The sequence below is a fragment of the Marmota flaviventris genome, chromosome 1 (assembly GCF_047511675.1).
Source record: "Marmota flaviventris isolate mMarFla1 chromosome 1, mMarFla1.hap1, whole genome shotgun sequence".
Lineage (NCBI taxonomy): Eukaryota > Metazoa > Chordata > Mammalia > Rodentia > Sciuridae > Marmota > Marmota flaviventris.
In genome coordinates, this window is record NC_092498.1 from 49,603,183 (window position 1) to 49,625,590 (window position 22,408).

General features: G+C 39.3%; 2 protein-coding genes across 4 annotated transcripts in view; both read right to left on the bottom strand.

Moving 5' to 3' along the window:
* The window catches only part of Cadps2 (calcium dependent secretion activator 2), a 527,786-nt gene that overhangs the window by 317,251 nt on the left and 188,127 nt on the right, over positions 1–22,408 (bottom strand). For 2 of the 3 annotated variants that reach the window (XM_071612816.1, XM_071612815.1), the window contains exon 3: positions 430–762. The exons of the other annotated variant lie outside the window; for it this stretch is intronic. In XM_071612816.1, coding sequence (XP_071468917.1) covers positions 430–762 — 333 coding nt within the window. The remainder of the gene's footprint in view (positions 1–429; positions 763–22,408) is intronic. 3 annotated transcript variants of the gene reach the window in all.
* Rnf133 (ring finger protein 133) lies at positions 21,130–22,260 on the bottom strand. The gene has a single exon (XM_027923880.2). The coding sequence runs from the start codon at positions 22,258–22,260 to the stop codon at positions 21,130–21,132; it is 1,131 nt and encodes a 376-aa protein (XP_027779681.2).

The window sequence follows — 22,408 nt, forward strand, 5'->3', positions numbered from 1 at the left end:
TCTGTATCTGGCTGTGTTTAAAAAATGAAATTTCAATTACTTTCATAAAAATCAGAAGTCGAGCATTGTATCTTCATAAAAAATATTTTTATCTGAGGTAAACCTACTTATTATGAACTGCCAAGGTTCTTCAGGCAACAGATGATTCTCACTTTACTATTCAGGGTATGCCACATATACCCAATAGGTACAAATCTAATGTTATAAAATAGGGCAAAGGGAATAATCATTCACTGGATAAAGACACTGATGTTCTTCTCCATTAAATACTGTTTTTAAAATACCACTATTTGATTTATTGAAATTCATATTCATTCTACTTTTCAAGCAAAATGGATACATAAAGTGCAGAACATCTCCATAGGCTGTAAACACTCAACATTCATCCTCTTGAATAAGAGGGAATGGGAAATAACATAATGCACATACCTGACAAGCATTATAAAGAAGCTGGTGTTCTAGCTTTTTAATACCTAGAATCTGCTGGAACATTTCATAGAGTTGTTCTTTGCTCAGAATAAGTTCAGACACGGTGCTGAGGGTCATTCGATTTGGCTGTTTGCAGGAGTCCTCTTCTCCCCTGTAGATGGCATCATATTTGGCTATCCAGGAGCTCAGTACTGTCTCTTTGCTCAAACCATCTATTTCTGGTAAACTGCGCACACGTTTTTCTATGTTTTTCTTAAACACCTCTCTGAAGTCATTAGCAGAACACCCTCCACTCTGAACCATTCTGGCCACTCGGTCACTCTTTAGAAAAACCTGAAAAACAAAACCAAATCCATTTTTAATGAGGCATGCACACTGCTAAGCTTCCATGCACACCAATGCTACTTGCTTTCAACCATCCAGCCAGGGTAGACACTAGTCTATAATTATTCAATGTGTTTTATAATATATAGTAATTCATTATAAAATGGAGACCCCAAAATTCTCTCAAATGTTGGAATGCTTAAGAGAGGCAAGATATAGTGCTGAGACAACTATGAGACAATCCCATCTTACCTACGTGTCCACCACCAGAAAGTCATAGGAATGCCTGCAACAGAATCCTACAGGGTGGAGAGCTCATGCATGCAATCAGCGCCCTTGTAAAGAGATCCCAGAGAGTTCCCCAATCCCTTCTGCCATGTGAGAACACAGCTGGAAGATTCTGAATGCAAATCAGGAAGGGAGCCCTAACCAGATACAGAATCTGCCTGTGTTTTGATCTTGAACTCCCCATCCTCCAAAACAGGGAGAAATGAATTCATTTTTACTAAACAATAATAACAACACTATGAATAAGAAGGTAACTGGAGGCTGGGCATGGTGGCACACACCTGTAATCCCAGCGGCTCGGGAGGCTGAGACAGGAGGATTGTGAGTTCAAAACCAGCCTCAGAAAGAGTGAGGCACTAAGCAACCCTGTCTCTAAATAAAATGCAAAATAAGGCTGGGGATTTGGCTCAGAGGTTAAGTGTTCCTGAGTTTATTTCCTAGAACCACCCCCCCACCCCCCCAAAAAAGAAAGTAGCTGGAGATATGAACCCAATTTATCTACCTATATTTGAGATTTCTGGCAAATTCTTCTGCACAAGAGGGTCACCTATCATTTGAGGGAGGATTTGAAGGACAATATTATATAAATCTAGTATCTAAGTCAATAACCACCTTACATAATTGCTAATTTAAATTGCTCCACAACCAAGAGATTAGGAACATTTGCCCCAGTCTCAGATTTCATTAACTCTTTTCCCCAACTTCTCATACTTAACCAGGCAGGATAGATGCTAGAAAAACAAAGACCTTTACAGTACTTCTAACTGTCCACTAATACCAGGTAAGAAATTGGTAGTTCTTAATACCAGCTAACAAATTAAACAAATACAATGGATAATAATCAGAGAGAGAGAGAGAGAGAGAGAGACTGACTCATTAAACAGGTAGAAAAAATAGATAATAATCAATAATAAGGTTTTGATTATTTTTATATTATTTTAATAGATTAACATATTTTGATATGTTGGAAGAGACACAAGACCAGGCCTTAAATCTCTCTTTTCTTCTAAGTCAGGAATCTAAGTAGTAGTACAATTTCATTAAATGCTTATTTTGTCATTTATATTCTGAAGAATCCTATATGGGTCGCATGACACTAACTTTACTCCTGCTTTCATCTTTCTACAATGAGAAAAGATCCTTCCAGAAGAGCCTACAAGACTGTTATAAGAGCCTTCACAAGTTATCTATAGTTACTAATTTTACAGAAAAAAAAATCCATGTTAATTTTACCCTAAGAATGGACTTGTAACACTGAAGTAGTCTCAGGCTATAACTACATCACCTGCACCACCCCACCATGCCTGTCTGTGTATGAGCAAGCAGCACAAGTGTTCCACAGTCAAGAAGGACTCACTTGTCACACAGTCTTCCACACTCCACCACCCGACCACAAATCTTCCCCCAGCACTTGAGTTCTTCCCTTTGAAGGTCATTCTCCTTGTTTCCTCTCCTCACTCAATGGAAAGAAGATTCCTGGCACTTATCTATTTTGGTTGACTTATTTACTGCAGCCATAATAAATTCCACATTTGGCAGATATGTATGATACTCCCACACTCTGCATCCTCTTTACCAGCTCTGGCTGAATGACTGATTGTTGGAAAGCCTGTCTTATTTTTTGTCTCTGAGACAAAACAATTCTTAAGTGATAGAAGACTAGTGCTTTTAATATTTTTATATGAAGGAAAATGAAATTAAGATAGTCAACAATAAGTTTTATCTAAGAATGACATTAACTACTTTGGAATTCATAGGGGTGTCTCTGCCTCCCTTCTCATCTTCCTCTAATACTACTAGTCTTGTTGGGCAGTGACAGCCAAAATACATTTTTAAATTTAAAATAATTGTATATACTCATTAAATTATATACCTAAGTATATATGAATATGTAACTTTTGCTGTAGCTGGTACTCAAGTTGAACATATGGAAGCCTAGCAATCAAAGAGGTGAGCTGTGCCACTTGCCAATCTGCTCTTTATCAGCTCCAAATCCACTTTCCCATTGCTGTGACTGTGCCAACTAGTACCATCTCAATAGTGGGTGCTAGGGAAAGCACATTGGAAGAATGTGCTCTTCTTCTTGGTTCTCTTTTAACTGAAGTAGGCTGCACTAATCCCTAGGCAGCTGTTTTCTGGGCCCCCGAGGGTGGAATCCCAGGTACCATGCCCCATTGAGCTCTGAAGTGCAGCACCTCCCAGAGTACAAATTCTCTCCAGAATCCTAGAAACCTAAGCTGCCTGAGTCCCAACAGTGCAGCATTTCAAGGGAATCTTCTGCCATGCTTAAAGATACACCATCTTCAGTGAGGTCTGGATTCTAGCCCTGAGAATGGGTATGGAAATGCAAGTGGCCCCCTCACCTAGGTTTCTTTTTCGGGTGCTATGCTCCTATGTCAGCTTTTCCTATTTTTTTCTGATTTTCCCCACTGTTTATATGGTAAACTTTTCCTGTTCAGTTATTGTGTGGTTTGTCTCCTGATTAAAAAATGCTGAGGTGCTTTATGCAATATTGTTTTAATGGGGAAATATTTGATGCTGAAATAATCAACTTTTAGAAATTTAGTAATGCATATAAAGCAAGACCAATAAGACTATTTTTAAAGTATACTATAAATATCTTAAGACTGACTACAGAAAAACTTTGTTTCTAATAACCTAAGTTTATAGACATTTTATTTTTCTCACTTTTGCCTAACATAGTCTAAGCTAGATGCTACCAAGTAACCAAACTATAATTTTGAGGCAAGGACACCAATGAACTTGATTTTCCTTACAAAAGCATACCTAAGACTATATTAACTCAGTCTTATTACAATTGTGTTGCTCAGTGGTAACAACATGCCAGGGATTCTGCTAAGTGTCGAGGGTACAAAAATGAATGAGTGAAGTCCCTGTCCACAAACAGCTCACACTTGTTTATCCTGAAGGAGACAGACTTAGCCAGAAAATAAAATAGGGTAAGTGCAGTAATAGAAACCCACACAAAGGGATGAGTGTGGTGGTGCACACCTGTAATCATACTGGAGTATGATGAAATCTCAGTGTGGTTTTAATTTGCATTTTTCCGATTGCTGGAGATGTTGAATTTTTTTTTAAAATATGTTTGTTGGCCATTTGTATTTCTTCTGTGAAGTGCCTGATCAGTTTGGGAAGCCATTCTTGACCAACATGCAACTTATCACTATACCTTACTCATTGTAACCCCCAAGTTCTTCACAAATCCTTCTTCACCTCTTTATATCTCATAAGAATTCTTTGTGTCCCTCACTAGAACTGAATTGAATGAGGGCAACAGACTCTTTGCTGCATCTTTGCTACAAGTTTTTCTGGCAGTCACCCAAATCCTAACATCACTTTTCTCCATTTTTTTCCCTTCAATGGCATCAAATTAACATTTTTAGTAAAAATCTGGTTATTTTAGTCCACTGGTTTTCCAACAAAATCATCACCAAGTCTCTGAGGCTCTACTCCCAAAATGTCCCAAACCATCTCTCTTGCTGCATCCCTGAGCTCCAGTTCCACTGGCCAATCAGGAACTCCACATTGCCCATATCACCATCACCTAACTATATCATCCTTAGAGCCTTATCTTGCTTTTATATTTTAGCACATAGCACCAAAACATATATATATATATATATATATATATATATATATATATATATATATACACCCAAAATAGAAGGTAAGCACCGGCAGAGCACTTTATTTTCTTTGCTATTGAATCCAGTGCCTCATTCAGAGCCAATGAACAGAACTCCACCCAGGAGACCCTCCTCACAGATTTCTTCCCTAGTCACTGGGTAATCCAGATCCTGTGTTGCATGTGATCACAGAAACTTTTCTTTTCCATTTACTTTGCATTTTGTAAGAATAATATTTAAGTAAAAAAAAAATTATTTTCTTTTTCACTCATTACACAGGAAATTCTATAAAGCCAAGAAAACATTTCATTAACTACACTGTGTTATCTAAGCACCAGGCCAAGCACTCTTGAAATATCTCTTGAATGGGCAGCGAATGGGTGGTTTGGGTGTCTAAACTAATGGTTCAATTCCTCTATCTATGTCCTTACATAATTTAAATAATAAACCAGTAAGACTTACCAATTTACTATTATGTACTTTTAGAAGAAGGAAGTATAAATTCAGACCTTGTCCATGCCAGTGGGAGAGAGAACACTACTGCAGAAGAAAGGAATCATAATGCATGATATTACAGAGAGAAGGGAATCTAGTTTTGAGAGGAGGAGACACTACCAGCTGAGAAGGCAGGGCTCACAATGGGAAACAGTGAGAAGTAACTGTTGGACCAACTGGTGGACCTACCCAAGGGGGCATGGTAGGTACAGGAACATCATCTGATGCCAGAGGCAATGGGAATGTACTGGAATAAATTATGTAATCAATGACCCAGTAAGTCTTATCCATTTTCTATAATACACTTACAAGAAAGCAGTACTTGTCCATTTGCATGGAAGTTGAAAAGACATCTCGAAGGAAAAGAAGCACTGGGAGTGATGTCACAAGGGAAGAGTGACACCAGTTTTGTGAGGAATATAAAATGTATATTCTCTAATAAATATTATATTGTCTAATAATTCCCATAATCTGTGCTGTTCGTACAGATTATTATTGTCTTTATTTTTTTTATATTTTAGTTGTAGTTGGACACAATACTTTTATTTTATTTATTTATTTTCATATGGTGCTGAGGATCAAACCCAAGGCCCCCCACATGCTAGATGAGCACTCCACCACTGAGACACAACCCCAGCCCCTCATATTGTCTTTTAAAATTTTCAGGTAGTATCAGTTATGAGATTATGTAACAATGATAGGTTTAGTTTCACTAAATATCAAATATATTAATCCTGTATCCTTTCACAACAGTTACCAAGTTATAGGAAGAGAATGCATGGCTATACATAGAGCCTGGTCCCAGACTGGTCTTCAGTCCTGGGGTGGCCATATACCAGTGCTCTGCCCTGAACCCCAGGATCATTTATGAAATTCTGTCTGGTAGACCTGGAAGGTACCATATTGGTTTAGCAGCAGCCAAGGAACCAAGTATATCATTACTCTCACTGATAGATATGCCATCTCCCTAGAAGGACTCATACATACCACCTTTAAGTCATACAATCATGGTATGCTTTCTTAGTTATCATAGTCTTATGATAGTTACAGATTACCTGGTTTAAACTGAAGAGATATGTGACTGATTCAAGGTAACAGAGCTTTAGAGATAAATTTTGACCTTGGAAATCCAACACCACCTCTTTACTTATTTCTTCTACTTACACCCCATCATGTATTCACCTCTGGTATTCAGATGTTCAGGGGGTGCTGGCCAACACCTATGGAATCATCAATCAATGACCTTCTTGTGAAAATGTTACTGAACACAGAATCAATTCAGTGTGAGGATAAGGAACCTAACCAGAAAACTGAAACATACTATATAGGTTACATTGCTCCAATGAATTTTAACTCGTGTGTGGCCTTCTCTTGGAGCACCACCAGCCACCCATTCATCTGCTCAGCTTATATACCAAGAAGATAAATGAATATACTGACAAAGTCATGGTGAACTAATAACAAAACTGAAATTTGATGACCATAACAAGAAACTGTATCTGCAACGGGTTTAAGTCTGCTCAGCTGTCCAAATAAGACTTCAACTATGTTTTCCACAGAGGCACTTATTGTTCACATGTTATGTTGATCTGAATCAAGCATCACTTCTTTGATTCAAAGGATTTTATAACGACAAGAAGAACATTATCTGCTTGCCAAATCATTGTGGTTATCTATGAGATGGTTTCTGGGAAGGCTGCCAGCATGTGTTCAGCCAGGAAAATGTTGAGAAAAATACAAGAGCCCACTTACAAGAGATGCCTTCTCCTTAATAATGCCAAATAAAATACTGTCTCATAATTTCCATAATCTGTACTGTCCTTGGAGACATGATGATACAAGTTTTTTTTTTTTTTGAACTATTTTTCAGGTATTATCAACTAATTAAGCTTTATTGGGGTGATAAGTTTAGTCTCACTAGAAATCAAATAATTTTTAGTGTTCCGGTGTGCCAACACCCATATTTTTTATCAGGTAACTTTGAATGCCAAAAGCCAGTTGGTGGATTCTCTGTTGGTGCTTACTTTCGCCAATCTGTTCATGCATCCAAGTCTCCCCAACCTACCTTCTGAACCTTGTCTTCCATTGCTCCCCAAAATGCATTTCCTGTTCCAAGAAAGGGGTTTGCTTGCTTAGATCTCAAAATTTTCCATATGTTCCTTTCCACCTCGTCCAGTTGTTCAACAAATATTTATCAAGACAAACTAAGGGCTGGGCAAAATGTGATCAGTGCTGGGAATATACTGTTATGCAAAATAACATAGTCTTGCTATTTTCCCATAGCTTATTTATAGTGGTATAAATAAATGGTCACATAAGTGAACATACCTGTGGACTGATAAATACTACTGAGAAGAGTTCATAATAAGGTTTTGATGCTAGTTGCAGAGGTCAAAGAGTCTTACCTGAGCTGGTGAATAGAGATCTAAAGACTGAATTATCTTAGATATGAGAAGAGACCATGCAAGAGTGGATGAAAGGACACAGCTAGTCTAAGTGGGCCTGAAATTTCTTTGGGTTGGAGTGAGGGTACCAAGGGCACAGTGGTATGAAAGTAAGCTAGAGAGAGGAATGGGCTTAGTCAGGCCTAGAAAGAAAGGCCTCTGGCCTTCAGCACAAGAACACAAAATACCATCAAAACATTTATGTCAGGGATAAAAGATAAAAAGATAAAATTTACATTTTGAAAACTGATAAAATTCATCCTAGGGCCTTCATATGTATGGCAATGGAATTTACCCTCAAACCATATAAAGCAGATACTAGAAGGGTTTTGTTGTTGTTGTTTATTTTTATTTATTTTTTAAGTAAAATCAAAAACAGAGAAGAAAAGACACATGGCTATGGTCACAATCACAGCATGAAAGAGTCAAGATTAAGACTAGTCTCACTCCAGAGGTCCACTCTTTACTTGTGGATTTTTGAATTTATGGTTCAGGAAACTGAACTGAGGAGGGCAGGAAAGGAAAGGATGGTACAGATTGGGAGAAAGAATATGCTCCTGTCATTCTCTACTTTCTTGGCAAAGCAGCCCACTGCTTTATGGTCTTCCTTTATTCTGAACTATCCTGGCATTCCCTGTCCTCTCCGAAGTATTAGATGCACCTGCTTTGTATTCCCTTCTGCCTCAACTGTGAACTGAGCTGCACTTTGTAAGCCTCAGTAGTGTCTGAAGCATTAGATTTCAAATTTTAAAGGAAATCATTAGAACCTGGTAGTGGTAATGATACCGACAGTTATCAGTGACAAGTCCTACTTCCTCACAAGTTGAAGTATAACACCAAAAAAGCAAGCAGATAGATGCATATAAAGCAGGGTTTATTTAAGAAGGGGCAATACAGACTTCTCCCAGGAGGGAGAAGGGAGCCATAGCTGGTATCCTGGTAGCCCAACAAGTTAGAGCATTCTGCCCTTTTTATATGTGCTCAGCTTCCTGTGTTCTCCTGCTCTCTGCCCAGGAGATACTAGGTGGGATGGCCAAAAGTGAGAAGTCAATGGGGGAAGGGGGGGTTTGCGCAAATGGAGTGATCCAGGCAGGAAGGGGGCCCAGAAAACATTAACAACTTTTACAACTCCAGGTAGGGAGGGACAATTCCTGGGTCAGGTTACCTTAGCAAAAGGCTGGAGCAGGGGCAAGTTATCTTGATAAGGGTGGGAAAAGGGCTCTGAAGACATTAACATTTCAATTTCTCACCAGTGGTCTCCAACTTCCCAAGACCCAAATTGGTCTTCATTCTCTGGATCTGACCTATTAATACTAACTGCATGCCTTTAATTCTAGCTTCAGTAATGGATTTTGAAGAGTTATTGGACCCAAAGTTGGTGTTTGACAAGAGTGAAATGGGGTTTCCATGGATTAAAATAAATAAAATAAATACAAGGATTAAAATATATTTTAATAAAGTGAAATTTATTTAATATCCTAAGAGTTGCAACTCTGGATGCAATGAGTCACTTCTTTGTTATACTGTTATTAAAAGTGAATTTTAGGGTTTTTGTTGTCATAATAGTTAATGATTTTTCTTGCTGGAACAAAGTAAGATAAAAAAGAAAAAGGTTTTGCCTGGCCTATTTTTACTGATCTGTGAATTCCAAAGCTTTGGGAACCACTGATTTAACCAACCCTTATCAAATGTGAAGAAATCACACTTAAAACTCACACAAAATAATATCTTTTGCTTAAAAAAAATAGATAAGATATATATCCAGACCTTTATCTAAAACCTAGGAAAGAGCTTATCTCCAAAGATCCTTCCTTAGAACTAATCCAAATTAAATTCTCATATTAAATCCAAGGCTCTTAGATTACATCTAAAGGCCCAAACTGCCAAAGTCTTCTTGAATTATCATAGAGACTGAGTCCACACCCAAGTGAACAGAAATGTGATCCAAAAAGTACACATTTCCTTTTGGAAAAATAAATTACACTATATTCCCATTGTCTTATCAATATTGTAAAGTTGTTCCACATACTCTTTCTTTTAATACCAGTTTATAGCAGATCCCTTGGTTTTCCTTTGTAGTTGTTTGGAAAACAACTGATCAGCTTAAATCTCCTTAAACCAATGGTAAATTCTCCTTAAGCTTATAACCACAGAGACTAAAAAGGAAGTTTTCAGCAATAAACTCATTATAAATACAAATATGACAAGAGAAGTAGAACACTGGATGCTTTCCTGGGCTTCTAAAACATGTGACATTGTGCAATAAGGAAATACCAGTGTTTAGCAAAAAAGGGGAGCAATGGCAAGCTAAATGTGAAAAGCGCCCCTATGTAGATACAGGTGAGAGAAGGCACCATCTTTGTCAAGTCATCCCTTATTCTCCTCAGATTTCATTTAACACATCATGGTGTGATGAAAAGCCTAAAAGTTCCTAGGCTGGGCTACCTTCCATTTTGTGAAGAAAAGTGGTTGGGTTTCTCCCTTCACTATAATGGTATAGAAAATAATTTTAGCATGTTACTTCGGGAGCCTTGAAAATGCTTAAAAATTATTTTATTAAGACAACAAACAAAATGGGTATCCCCTCTCACGTATTTTTGCTATACATTTCAGAGCAAGTCGAACACATGATTTGTATCTTATAAACACCTCATAATGGATTGGAAATCAATCAATACCAGTGTTTTTGCAGCTGATACAATGTCTCAAGAAACTTTTCTTTGAAAAAACAGGCAATGTACCAATGTTGACCAAGAAGTTTTGGGGGAGAAGACATTTCTGAAAACCAAATCATATTTTCCACAGTGTTGCCAGAACACCAGAGAATGAGTTACTACCCTCTCAAATCCTAGGTTTATAAAACATGAATCTTGAGGATGACATGTTATTTACTCTTGATAACCCAAGATCTTTAGCTGAGAAATGAATGAAAAAAGAAAATTTCTGGAAAGTATATAAATCTTAAAAGCAAACATTCTGTTAAGTTAAAGAAAAATGATCCCAAAACTTGTGATTAAATTTCCCTGGCATATAGTCCTTTGGATCAATATTTGTTGAATGGATTTTATAATTTTTATCTTGTAGTTATTTATTTTTCCACCAGATGGCAACTATGCACGGAATAATAATGTTATTGTTTATAAATCCCAGAATCTAATTTTCAGGATGGTGAGGGACCTCTCAGGTATAAATCCCATCACCCTCCCACAGCTCAAATTCCCTTACCACCACCTCCACTGAAATGACATCGAAATAATTATCAAGCTCCTTTAAGGAAGAGAAACTCCACACTCTGAATAGGCTGTCCACGGGCAGGAATAACTTCTGAAAAGTTCTTTGTTTTCAGGTGGCAACGGTCTCCCAGTAGCTGTCATTCTCTCGCCTAGTTCTAACTCCTATAATAACAAAGAAAATCTAAACTTGTCCCACGGCTATTCTTCAAGTGTTTAATGGAAGCTAAACACTGTCCTCTGTCTTCCTGGCTAAATATGGCTCAGATATTACTCAGATGACAAGAGCTCCCTACCATCCTGGTGGCTCGCATTACCACATGCTTCACTTTGTATGGGATCATTCATTTCTTTCATGTCTTTGTTCAAACATTTATCTTCTTGGTGACATCTTTTCAACTTAAATAATCAACTCTTCTATACTCTGCTTTGTTTTTCTACGTGGCACTAATAATTATCTAACATAATACATATGTTATATTTTTATCCCACTTAAAAACTAAGCTCCATCAGGGCAAGGAGTTTTGTATGATTTATCACTATATTCTCAGGGAAATAAGGATTCACTGAATGAATTAATGAATCTGCTATTTGCATGAGATTTCATAATCAAAAAGAAAAGTAACCCTATTTATAGAAGCAATGCTGCTACCAATGCCACAGTAGACAAAATACACCATCAGGGGCCCACTGACAGCCCAATAACACCTCTCACACTTATTTTCAGCTACATTTTCAAGGAAGGTAAACTGAGTCTCCCTCCAATAATTATGAAGCTTGTTTTATGGGCCACTTAGGAATTTACATGTTTCCCTCTGAATTTCATCTTTTGCACACAGTTATAGTATGTTCATCTTCTAGTCAGCTTTCCACCCCTGTAAATAAAATACCTGAGACAATCAACTTATAAGGAAAGATTTAGTTTGGCTCACGGTTCCAGAGATTTCAGTCCATGGTCAATTAGGCCCACTACTTTGGGCTTGCAACAAAAGTGAACATCATGGTGGGGAGCACAGGGTGTAGGAGGCTGTTCACCTCATGGTGGCCAGGAAGCAAAATGAAAGGAAAAGGGGCCAGGTTCCTCCATTCTGCCCTGCTTCCTAAATGCGTTCTGCCATCTCCCAACAGCACTGTCAGCTGGGGACAAGCCTTCAACACATGAAGCTCTGGAAGGCACTTAAGATCCAAGCAGTAACAATATCTTATCAGCTATTGAACTGACTCTCTGATATGAGAATCTTAAACTTGAATGGACATTAGAATCAGGTGAAGTACTTGCTGGAACAGATTTCCAGGCCCCCCAAGATTCTGACTCTGCTGGTGTAGAGTGAGTTAAGGAAAGTTTCCAAATAATGCTACTGCTAGCTATTGCACTGAGATGCTTTGCTCTGGGGACAGGAAATAAATGTAGACCATTTGATGTCAAATACATACATTCTTCAAGAGGCAATTGCTTTTTATGCATGAATTTTCAAAAAGAACTGCTATCAATAAAGAAACCATAAATATTTTCATACTTTTTAAATTTCAGGAGAAAGGCAGTCTACATCAAAACTTCCCCTGAGTAAATGACCATTTTTTACACAAAAGTTGCAAAGTCCCTGGGTCAGTGTTTACTTCTCCCTGACTTGGATGCTCCTGGCACATCACTTCACCCTCACACGCCCATACTGCTTTATTTTCCTTAATTCTGTTGAGACCTCACAAAGGTCAACCACCCCTGGCTAACACTTCCAATGTCTTTAGCTGGGATTTTTCTTCCATGAGCGATTCAATCCTTTAAGCAATCAAAACTATAGACTCATCTCAATGCTTTCTCCTTGAGGGGATCTGTGACCACCTACAGAAAAGGCCCAGTGGCCCGGGGCGGGACAGAGCTTCCAATCACTCCTGCAAGGTAGGCAGGCCTGCGACCCACCGGCAGAAGAGGAGCAGCAGCCTGCTGAGAGGCTGAGCCGCCCCCTCCCCCTGCGCCGGCAAAGTAGAGGGAACTGTGACCACGCACAGAGCAGGCCCAGAGGCCTGCTGAGGGGCAGAGCCGCCCCCCACCCCCCGCGCCTGCCAGGTAGGTGGAACGATGACCACCAACGGAAAAGGCCCAGTGGCCCAAGGCGGGACAGAGCTTCCAATCACTCCTGCAAGGTAGGCGGGACTGCGACCCACCGGCAGAAGAGGAGCAGCAGCCTGCTGAGAGGCTGAGCCGCCCCCTCCCCCTGCGCCGGCAAAGTAGAGGGAACTGTGACCACGCACAGAGCAGGCCCAGCGGCCTGCTGAGGGGCAGAGCCGCCCCACACCCCCCGCGCCTGCCAGGTAGGGGAACTGTGACCACCGACAGAAAAGGCCCAGTGGCCCAAGGCGGGACAGAGCTTCCAATCACTCCTGCAAGGTAGGCGGGCCTGCGACCGAACGGCAGAAGAGGAGCAGCGGCCTGCTGAGAGGCAGAGCCGCCCCCTCCCCCTGCACCAGCAAGGTAGAGGGAACTGTGACCACGCACAGAGCAGGCCCAGCGGCCTGCTGAGGGGCAGAGCCGCCCCCAACCCCCCACGCCTGCCAGGTAGACAGAACTGTGACCACCGACAGAAAAGGCCCAGTGGCCCGCGGAGGGGCAGAGCTTCCAATCACTCCTGCAAGGTAGGCGGGCCTGCGACCCACCGGCAGAAGAGGAGCAGCGGCCTGCTGAGAGGCAGAGCCACCCCTCCCCCCGGCTCCTGCAAGGTAGTCGGAACTGTGACCACCATCAGAACAGGCCAGACCTGCAACCGAGAGACAGAACAGGCCCAGTGGCCTGAGGAAGGGTAGAGCCGCCCCCGCCACCGCGCCTGCAAGGTAGGCAGAACTGCGACCACCGACAGAACAAGCCTAGCGGCCCGCAGAGGGACAGAGCCGCCGCCTGCGCCTGCAAGGTCGGCGGACCTGCTACCGACCGGCAGAGCAGGCCCAGCGGCCTCCCGGCGTGGTAGGTACATTGCCCCAATTGGAGGAGGGGCAGAGCCGCCGCCCGCGCCTGCGAGGGAGACTTTGCAACTATACAAGACCAATATAAATATATAGGGGGAAAATTCAATAGCACAACAGTTTCACCAAATAGAAAGGAACGCGAACAGTATGAAGAGACAAGGAAAGAAAGGACCACAAGCAATGCAGTTCAACTCAACGTTAGAAGAGGTAATAGCTGCAGCAGATGGAATGTCAGATAAAGAATTCAGGATATACATGCTTCAGATGATCTGGAGTCTCAAGGAAGACATCAGACAGCAAAATCAGACAATGAAAGATCACTTCAACAATGAATTACATAAACAAATCCAAGAAGCAAAAGATCAACTATACAGGGAAATAGAGGTTATAAAAAACAAACAAACAGAAATCCTAGAAATGCAGGAAGCAATAAGCCAACTTAAAAACTCAATTGAGAATACTACCAGCAGAGTAGAACACTTAGAAGACAGAACATCAGACAATGAAGATAAAGTATTTCAACTTGAAAAGAACATAGACAGCTCAGCAAGACTGTTAAGAAACCATGAGCAGAACATCCAAGAAATATGGGATAACATCAAGAGACCAAATTTAAGAGTCATTGGGATACAGGAGGGGACAGAGTTTCAAACCAAAGGAATGAGCAACCTATTCAATGAAATAATACGAGAAAACTTCCCAGACTTGAAGAATGAGACAGAACCCCAAATCCTAGAAGCCTACAGGACGCCGAATGTGCAAAATCATAAGAGACCCACACCTAGACACATTATAATGAAGATGCCCAACATACAGAATAAGGAGAGAATTTTAAAAGCTACAAGAGAAAGGAAGCAGATCACATTTAGGGGTAAGCCAATCAGGATAACAGCTGATCTTTCAACACAGACTCTGAAAGCTAGAAGATCCTGGAATAACATATTTCAAACACTGAAAGAAAATGGGTTCCAACCAAGAATTGTGTTTCCAGCGAAATTAAGCTTCAGGATGGAAGATGAAATTAAAATCTTCCACGATAAACAAAAGTTAAAAGAATTTGCAGCTAGAAAACCATCTCTTCAAAACATCCTTGGCAAAATATTACAGGAAGAGGAAATGGAAAATAACAATGAAAACCAACAGTGGGAGGTAGGACACTAAAGGGGGGAAAATAATCAAAGAGGAAAACAAACCATGTTTAGTAACATAAATAAAAAAAATATGGCTGGAACAACAACCCATTTCTCAATAATAACCCTAAATGTTAATGGCTTAAACTCACCAATCAAGAGACACAGGCTAGTAGAATGGATCACAAAACAAGATCCAACAATATGCTGCCTACAGGAGATGCATTTGATAGGAAAAGACATACATAGGCTGAAGGTGAAAGGTTGGGAAAAATCATATCACTCATATGGTCTTCGGAAACAAGCAGGAGTATCCATACTCATATCAAATAAAATAGATTTCAAGCCAAAGTTAATCAAAAGGGATAAAGAGGGACACTACATACTGCTCAAGGGAACCATACACCAACAAGACATAACAATCATAAATATATATGCCCCAAACAATGGTGCAGCTATGTTCATCAATGCTTTCTCCTTTACCTAAAAACTGTGTATCAAGCTAACTGTACTTTAGTGGTTGAAGACAATAAGCTATGAAACCACACTAAGTTCAAGGACAGATTCTTTCATATACTGGTTGTTTAATAGGGGCAACTTACTCAACGTCTCCAGAGAGGCTTAGTTCTTTGTCAAAAGAATGGGAAGACTAGCATTGCCTGTCTCAGAGAAATTGCTATTACTGAATTAGTTTCTACCTATTAAGTATGTGAGTAAGTGCACCCTAGAATATTATAACTATCCTTATTATTACAACTCATACCATCCCTATCAAAATTGCTAACATCAGCCAGCTGCTAAAAATCCCTGAGAGAAAAAAGTCATATGAGCATTGCAAATTGGGATATTATCAAGTTTAGGGGTCACAAAATAGTAATATAAGAATCTGCATGAAAGTAAAATCAACATTACTATAAATGAAATTGGTAAATGAGGTTTTCTTGTTTGTAAATCACAATTTAGTACTTGTCATGTTGGCAACAATTTTACACTTATTTGATTTGTACAGGTGTATATTTTCAGCTATTTATTGAATACCACACAGAAATTCTATGATTTCCTCAAATTTGGCATACACAGACTTTTTTTTTTTTTTTACCCCAAACTTGCTTCAATTGTTTACCAAATAATATCATTATCGTCTACTGGCCCAAACCAGAAACTAAGAGATCATCCTCAATTTTTTTGTTCTTCCTCAACTCTTCCTGACTCATTGTCTCTTCTTCTATATCCATTATGTGATGCTAAACTGGAGATGAAGGGAAGATAAAGCTATGAGTATAGAGAAGCTTCAAAATTGGTGTTGCCCTAGTCATCAAAACAATAAAGTACAAAATTCATATCAGCAAATTAAATAATCAAGGACCATATTAACTTGTTGGTCATCAACCTGATTTGTCTACGACTGCCTTAGTTTGCATTTTCACCTCATCACTTTATTCCAACAGTCTCTTGAGTTTCCTTTCCTTCTTTTCAAGTTCCTAAACCAAAACTGCACAGGACACTCAAAGCTTCTTTATAAAACACTGTCATTTATGTTGCTACCTCTATTAGAATGATCTTCTTCCAAACCCAGCAGTCATCTCACTTCAAATGCTATTTCCTTAAATAGTCCTTGTTTTTCCAGCTGAAATCTATTTGTTCATACTTCCATGTGCCTTTACTTTACTCCACGAAATTTAGCTCTTTCTACCTTTGGTATTTTGATTTCTAGATAACCACTTCAAGTAACATGAAAACAAGTCATACTAAAGGAAACAGGTTAAAATTGCAGACTTGACTAGTGTAAAGGCTTTTTTCAAGAGATCTCTGGCAGTGATTCTCAGTCTTGTATGCTCACTGGAACAACTGGACAACTTTATAAACACTGATGACTAGGTCCCAGCCCAGAGGTCTCCGGATGATTCTAATATGTAGCTTAGAAGTAGTGCTCTATGGGAAATACAAAGAGGAATTAAGACATTAAGACAGAATTTTTAAACAGAATACAACATCACATTGTAATCATCTAATAAATAGGTCCCACATAATAATTAAGTGGCTGATCAGGAATGCAATTATTGAAAGCAAACTGTAGAAATGGTTAAGAGGAGGCAAAAGGATCCTGTAGAAACAGTTCTAGAGGCAAAAAATTCAGTGTCACTTGATAAACATCTTGCAATTGGTTTTCTAGGGAAGCTGAGGAAGAAAAGAGCTCAGAAAAGATGAATGGTTAAGGGAAACTGCTTGGAATGAGAGCCAAGAGCAAGCCTAAAGATGTGGTAGATCAAGCAAATTTAAAGAGGAACTTCTGAGAAATGTGTACTAAGTTGGCAAGTTTTCAAAGATGACAGAACCTAATGTGTGGCAGTGTTATGTTCTGGATATGAGGTGTCCTCTCCTCCAAAAGCTCCCATGTTAATGCAGAAATGTTTAGAGGTAAAGTGATTAGACTGTGAGAGCTGTGAGCTCATCAGTTCATCTTACTTTGAAAGGACTGACTGGGGGGTAACTGTAGGCAGGAGGGGCAAGGCTAGGGGAGGTGGGTCACTGGGAGCATGCCCTGGAAGTGTGCATCCCTCTTGTGGCTCTTTATCCCTTTTCTCTTTACTTCATGGCACCCAAAGCCAAGTAGCTTCCTTTGCTGGGCCCTTCCTTCATGACACGCAATGCAAAATCTGACTAAAATGGACAATAATATGTTGGTGAACTGGAGATGAAAGTGGAGAGAAATTTTGAAATCAGAGTGACCCTGTTCACTGACAATGTTGATGAATACTCATGACAGCACCTAAAATTATCAAGAGAGAGTGCCATCGAGATGTTAACCACACATAATTGTGAATAGATGTATGATAAGCTGGATGTAGCTATGAAAAGATGAGGTTTTGGTGGACAGATTTTATGGGGGAAGATTCTGACACTTGTGAGGGGGTCAGATCACCTCTATATTACTACCTCCCCCCCTCCCCTATTAATGTTCTTGCTTTATAGAAAACCAGGAATGTATTTTAAGATATTTCATGTGCTGGTAAATGTTGTAACCTATAATCTTTAATTTTTTCATCACCAAAAACATTACAGGAAAATTCAGTAAATACAAAACCAAATAAACTGACTCATTTTTAAAATGCAACAACAGATGGTTATGGCAAACTGTACTATGGGAGGACAGAAGTACCACTAAAGTGACCTGACTCATGGTATCCACTGGTGGAGACTTACCCTTTGGCTTCAACACTTTCCCAAACTCTTATCTTCCCCCCACATTTGATTCCTGTCTGCTGTTTCAAAACCCACTAAGTCAGGAGGAGAGACCATTTTATACATACACTAAGCCTAAATCCCAGCAGAGAAGCCAGATCCTTGGCTCATAGACATCATTTGAAGGGCTCACAGCAATGCAAGTAATACTTGATCAATATTTTTTCCACAGGAAAATTACATTATACCAACTCTGAAGCAAGAAACAAGGACATTATCACTGCTATGTCATATAATAATAAGTAATCAATAGAAAAATACATAATTTCATCCACAGTATCACTTGGTCACATAAAGTCCCCTAGACAATTTCTTTAATAAAAAATTAAACCTAATTTAGTCTAGTGATGATGAAAACGAAAGCTTAATTTTTATAAGGAACATCAACCCCCTACTGATCAGGGGACAAAGCATCAACCTTTCATTTCCAGAGATTGCAAAAACTACATAGCACTTAAGGAGAAAGTGCCAGGGAAACTCACTATGACACTGGTATTGGTGGCAAAATAATTCATATTACAGTCCCATGTCATTACAGCAAATTATATTTGTATCACTAGGTATAAGAGAAAATGACAAACCCTCAGAACAGGTAAAAATCTACCACAATGAATAATATCTAACATTTGACATGGCAGAGCTATTTCCAGGTCCTGGTTATTAAACCCAGAGCAAAAAGTAGTTTATTGATCTGTTTACAACATTCCGAAGACAAGGATTAAAACTGCTGTTTTGTTCTGACATATAAGAAACAGCTACATAGAGCCTATAGTCCACCACCTGGTATATGGGAGGTTCTCAGGAACACAGTTCCCAAATTCACTGACTTGACCCTTCCTTTCCGACCTCCAATAGGTTCCCTTTAATAAACATTCATTGAAACTTCTCAAATCAAGACAAGCAAACTGTGTTAAACATTCAATGTTTACATTAACAGGCATCTTATAAAGAAGTGAATATGTGGTAAATTCTTACACAAGGGGGTAAGTTGAGTTTAAGTTTGACAGTGATACAGAGGAAAGGAGAAATCAATAGGGGTGCTGAGGAAGAATGGAAAGAGAACACAATGGCACTCAGAGGGGAAAAACAAATTCCTCAGGTGCTAAGTTATCACAGAATAAGTACCCCACACAAACGTGCTAGTGGCTATGACAATCCTAGAACTCTAGGTTTGGGGACTGCGTGCACATAAATCTCTGGGGCAACCAGAGGAAATCACTGGAGCCACCTCTATCAATTACTTGCCTCTAGTGGCAGACACACCTATGGTGGTCAGTCTAAAAATGACACTTTTCCTGGTTTAGGAGCTGATCCTCCCAGAGGTGGCTATCATAGGGCCCTCAGGGTCTTCTCTTTTCAATGTGGACTTGGACACTCAAGGAAGAATTAATTCAAAATGGCACTCAAAAGAGTGGTCCTGCTACATCATCAGGAGCCTTAGTGCTATATAGTTCTCTCAAAGAGTAGCTCTTGGGATTAACATGGTAAAACCTTTCCAGGGTGGGTATAAAAATTCTGTGTACCAAGCAAGACATCAACCCCATCTCATCATCTGTCCAGGTCTCACTAAGTTCTGACTCTTGATGGCCTTAAATACATGCTTCATCATCCTTTTACATGGTCTCCCTTGGGGCTGCAGTTGAAACCAACTACTTCCCTTTTGCCTTCTGAAGTCCAGGATTATTAACATGAAGTGATCCACAAAATTCCTCTTCACTAGATCTCTCTCTAAAACTGTCCAATAATTCATTCCCCAGTGTTAGCCTGAGAGACTTCAAAGCTTCTCATTAAAATTATGCTGACCTGCTATGCAAATCATGCTAAACTGTGATAATAAATTCTGGACTATTATAAAATTTTGTCATGGTGATTTTTGATGAATATTTTAAGCATTAATTTTCCATTATGCTGTCTTATTGGGATAAATTGCCCAGTTTAACAGATTAACACATGATACATTATGAAAAATATTTATCCTTATTCATTTTTTCACTCAATAATTAAAAAATACTTGAGTGCCAACCACAGTGATAGATCTTGGGAATATAGTGAATAAAACTAACATGATCCCAAGATGTCAAAATAAGCATGTCTACATTGTGCAACTTATCTCCAAAATAATATGGCATTTTAAAAACATTTAATGGCAAAAAAAGTTGAGGAGGGGGTGGAACAGTGGAACACAGGAAAGACAAGACTAAGGAACATATGAATTCTATATCTTTTCACTCTTTCTATGCATTGAGGTCACGTAGCAATTATGGCAAGTAATACCAGGTACTTGAATATTTGTTGTTCAGTTAAAAAGTACTAGTATTTTATTTTAAAAATTGCCCTTACTATGCAGATTACATAAAATCGAATTGCTTGAACAAAACTATTGATCGAATAATAAAATTTTGTACAGGAAAATTTCTGTGCCAAAAATGTAAAAGCCCAGCACATCAAAAGTAATATACTATACTATAAGTATTTTGCAAAGATAATTTTTACTCTTCCTAGAACATAAAGCTTGTTTTCCAAACTTAATTTTATTACCAAAATAAAGTCAAAAATATACACAAAAAATATTTCAAAGAAAAAAAACTGCCCTTGATTTTTAACATTCATGTACACATAGAAATATATATATATATATATATATATATATATATATATATATATACACACACACACACACACACACACACACACACACACACATATACACACTCACAGGAATAAGTTACATTTAGCCAAGGTCAAAAATTAAACCTAAAAATCCTGGGAAGTTTTTTTTTTTTTTTTTTTCCCTTCCTGTGAGGCTTGGCAAAGATTGTAGAAAATTACCCAAGTAATAGAAAAGGACACAAAAACCACACTTCAAACAGACAAACTGCTTGTCAGTATTAGCACCTGATTTGACAAACAGGTTTAATCCACTTCCTCAAAGGTCATGCTGTCAAGGCGAGGGATGTACAGTTTCTAGTACTAAATTAGGCTGGCTGGCATTATTTGGAGAAGCAGGGTACTCCTCCACATGGATCACTTTTTCTGATGTTCTTGCAGGAGGAGGCTCATGATTTGTCTCCTCGTCCCTAGGTGATAGGGTTTCTGGTATTTCGTTTGACATTAGAACTTGCAAAGATTCTGTTCCATCATCAATATCCACATGAATCCCCAAAGCTTTAAGAATGTCACATTTGCACATGGGGCATGTGCCATGGGCTAGAATCCAGGGGTCAATGCAATTCTTATGGAAAAAGTGTTTACAAGTCAGAATACGAATCGTATCATTAGGCTTATAGGGTTCAAAACAAACTACACAGCTATCTCCATTTGGATTTAATTCCTCATCCCCCTCTTTTAATACCCTAAGTTGGAGTTGGCCAAAAGCTTTCTTGAGGTCTGTTGTTAATCGCTGCCATCTCCTGTGCTGAATCCTTGCTACCCAAAGTCTTCTTATGTGATAAAAGATGAAATATGCTAAAGTCGCGGTTGTGACGATCATAAAGGAGACAAAGTAGTGATTCATCCAGATGATGTGTTTTCTCCCCACCGCAACTATGGCTGTAACATGAAATCCCTTCTGAATTAAATGCAAAATTTCTGTGCCTTTTAAGTTACCAATCATCACTACAATGGTGTCTTCAAATGCCTGATGAGACATGGGGAAAACCTGATTGCCAGTTCCTGGAAAGTTATAGATGATCACTCCACTGGCTCCCTTCTCAGTTGCCACCTTAATTTTCTGTGTGAAGGTACAACCGCCCCGTTCAATGAGTGCGAGCCACGGCTCCGAGTTCTGTGATCTGCTAAAACTGGTATTGGGATTACATGCATTTTGAGTTTTTCCCTCTGGTGGCACTATAACTCCTGTCACTCTCTTCAAAGCGGAACTTCTTCCAAATACTCCAGTCTCCCCCAACTCTGACAACACGCGATTCCCCACATGAAATGATATGTTCATAAAAGAGGTCCACACTGCACTTGCTCCGCAGCAGTTCTGACTAAACAGCCAAAAAAAACTGAATTTCACAAGCCAGGAAGATGCAGTGTTGTTGTGCCAAGGGCCAATCTTGAGGAGAGTCATCTCTCTCTTCGCCTAATGACTTAAGAACCAACCCAACAGAAAGATGTGGCTCGCACATCTGTTGACAATCAATTTAAAACAAGGAAGAAAATAAAATCTTCTGGGTGAAAACAAGACCCACCGTCTCCCAGCATGGTTTTGTAAGAAA

What these genes read in the sequence shown, in the direction of transcription:
- Rnf133 (XM_027923880.2), bottom strand. Translation starts at nt 22,260, where the DNA reads ATGACTCTCCTCAAGATTGGCCCTTGGCACAACAACACTGCATCTTCC.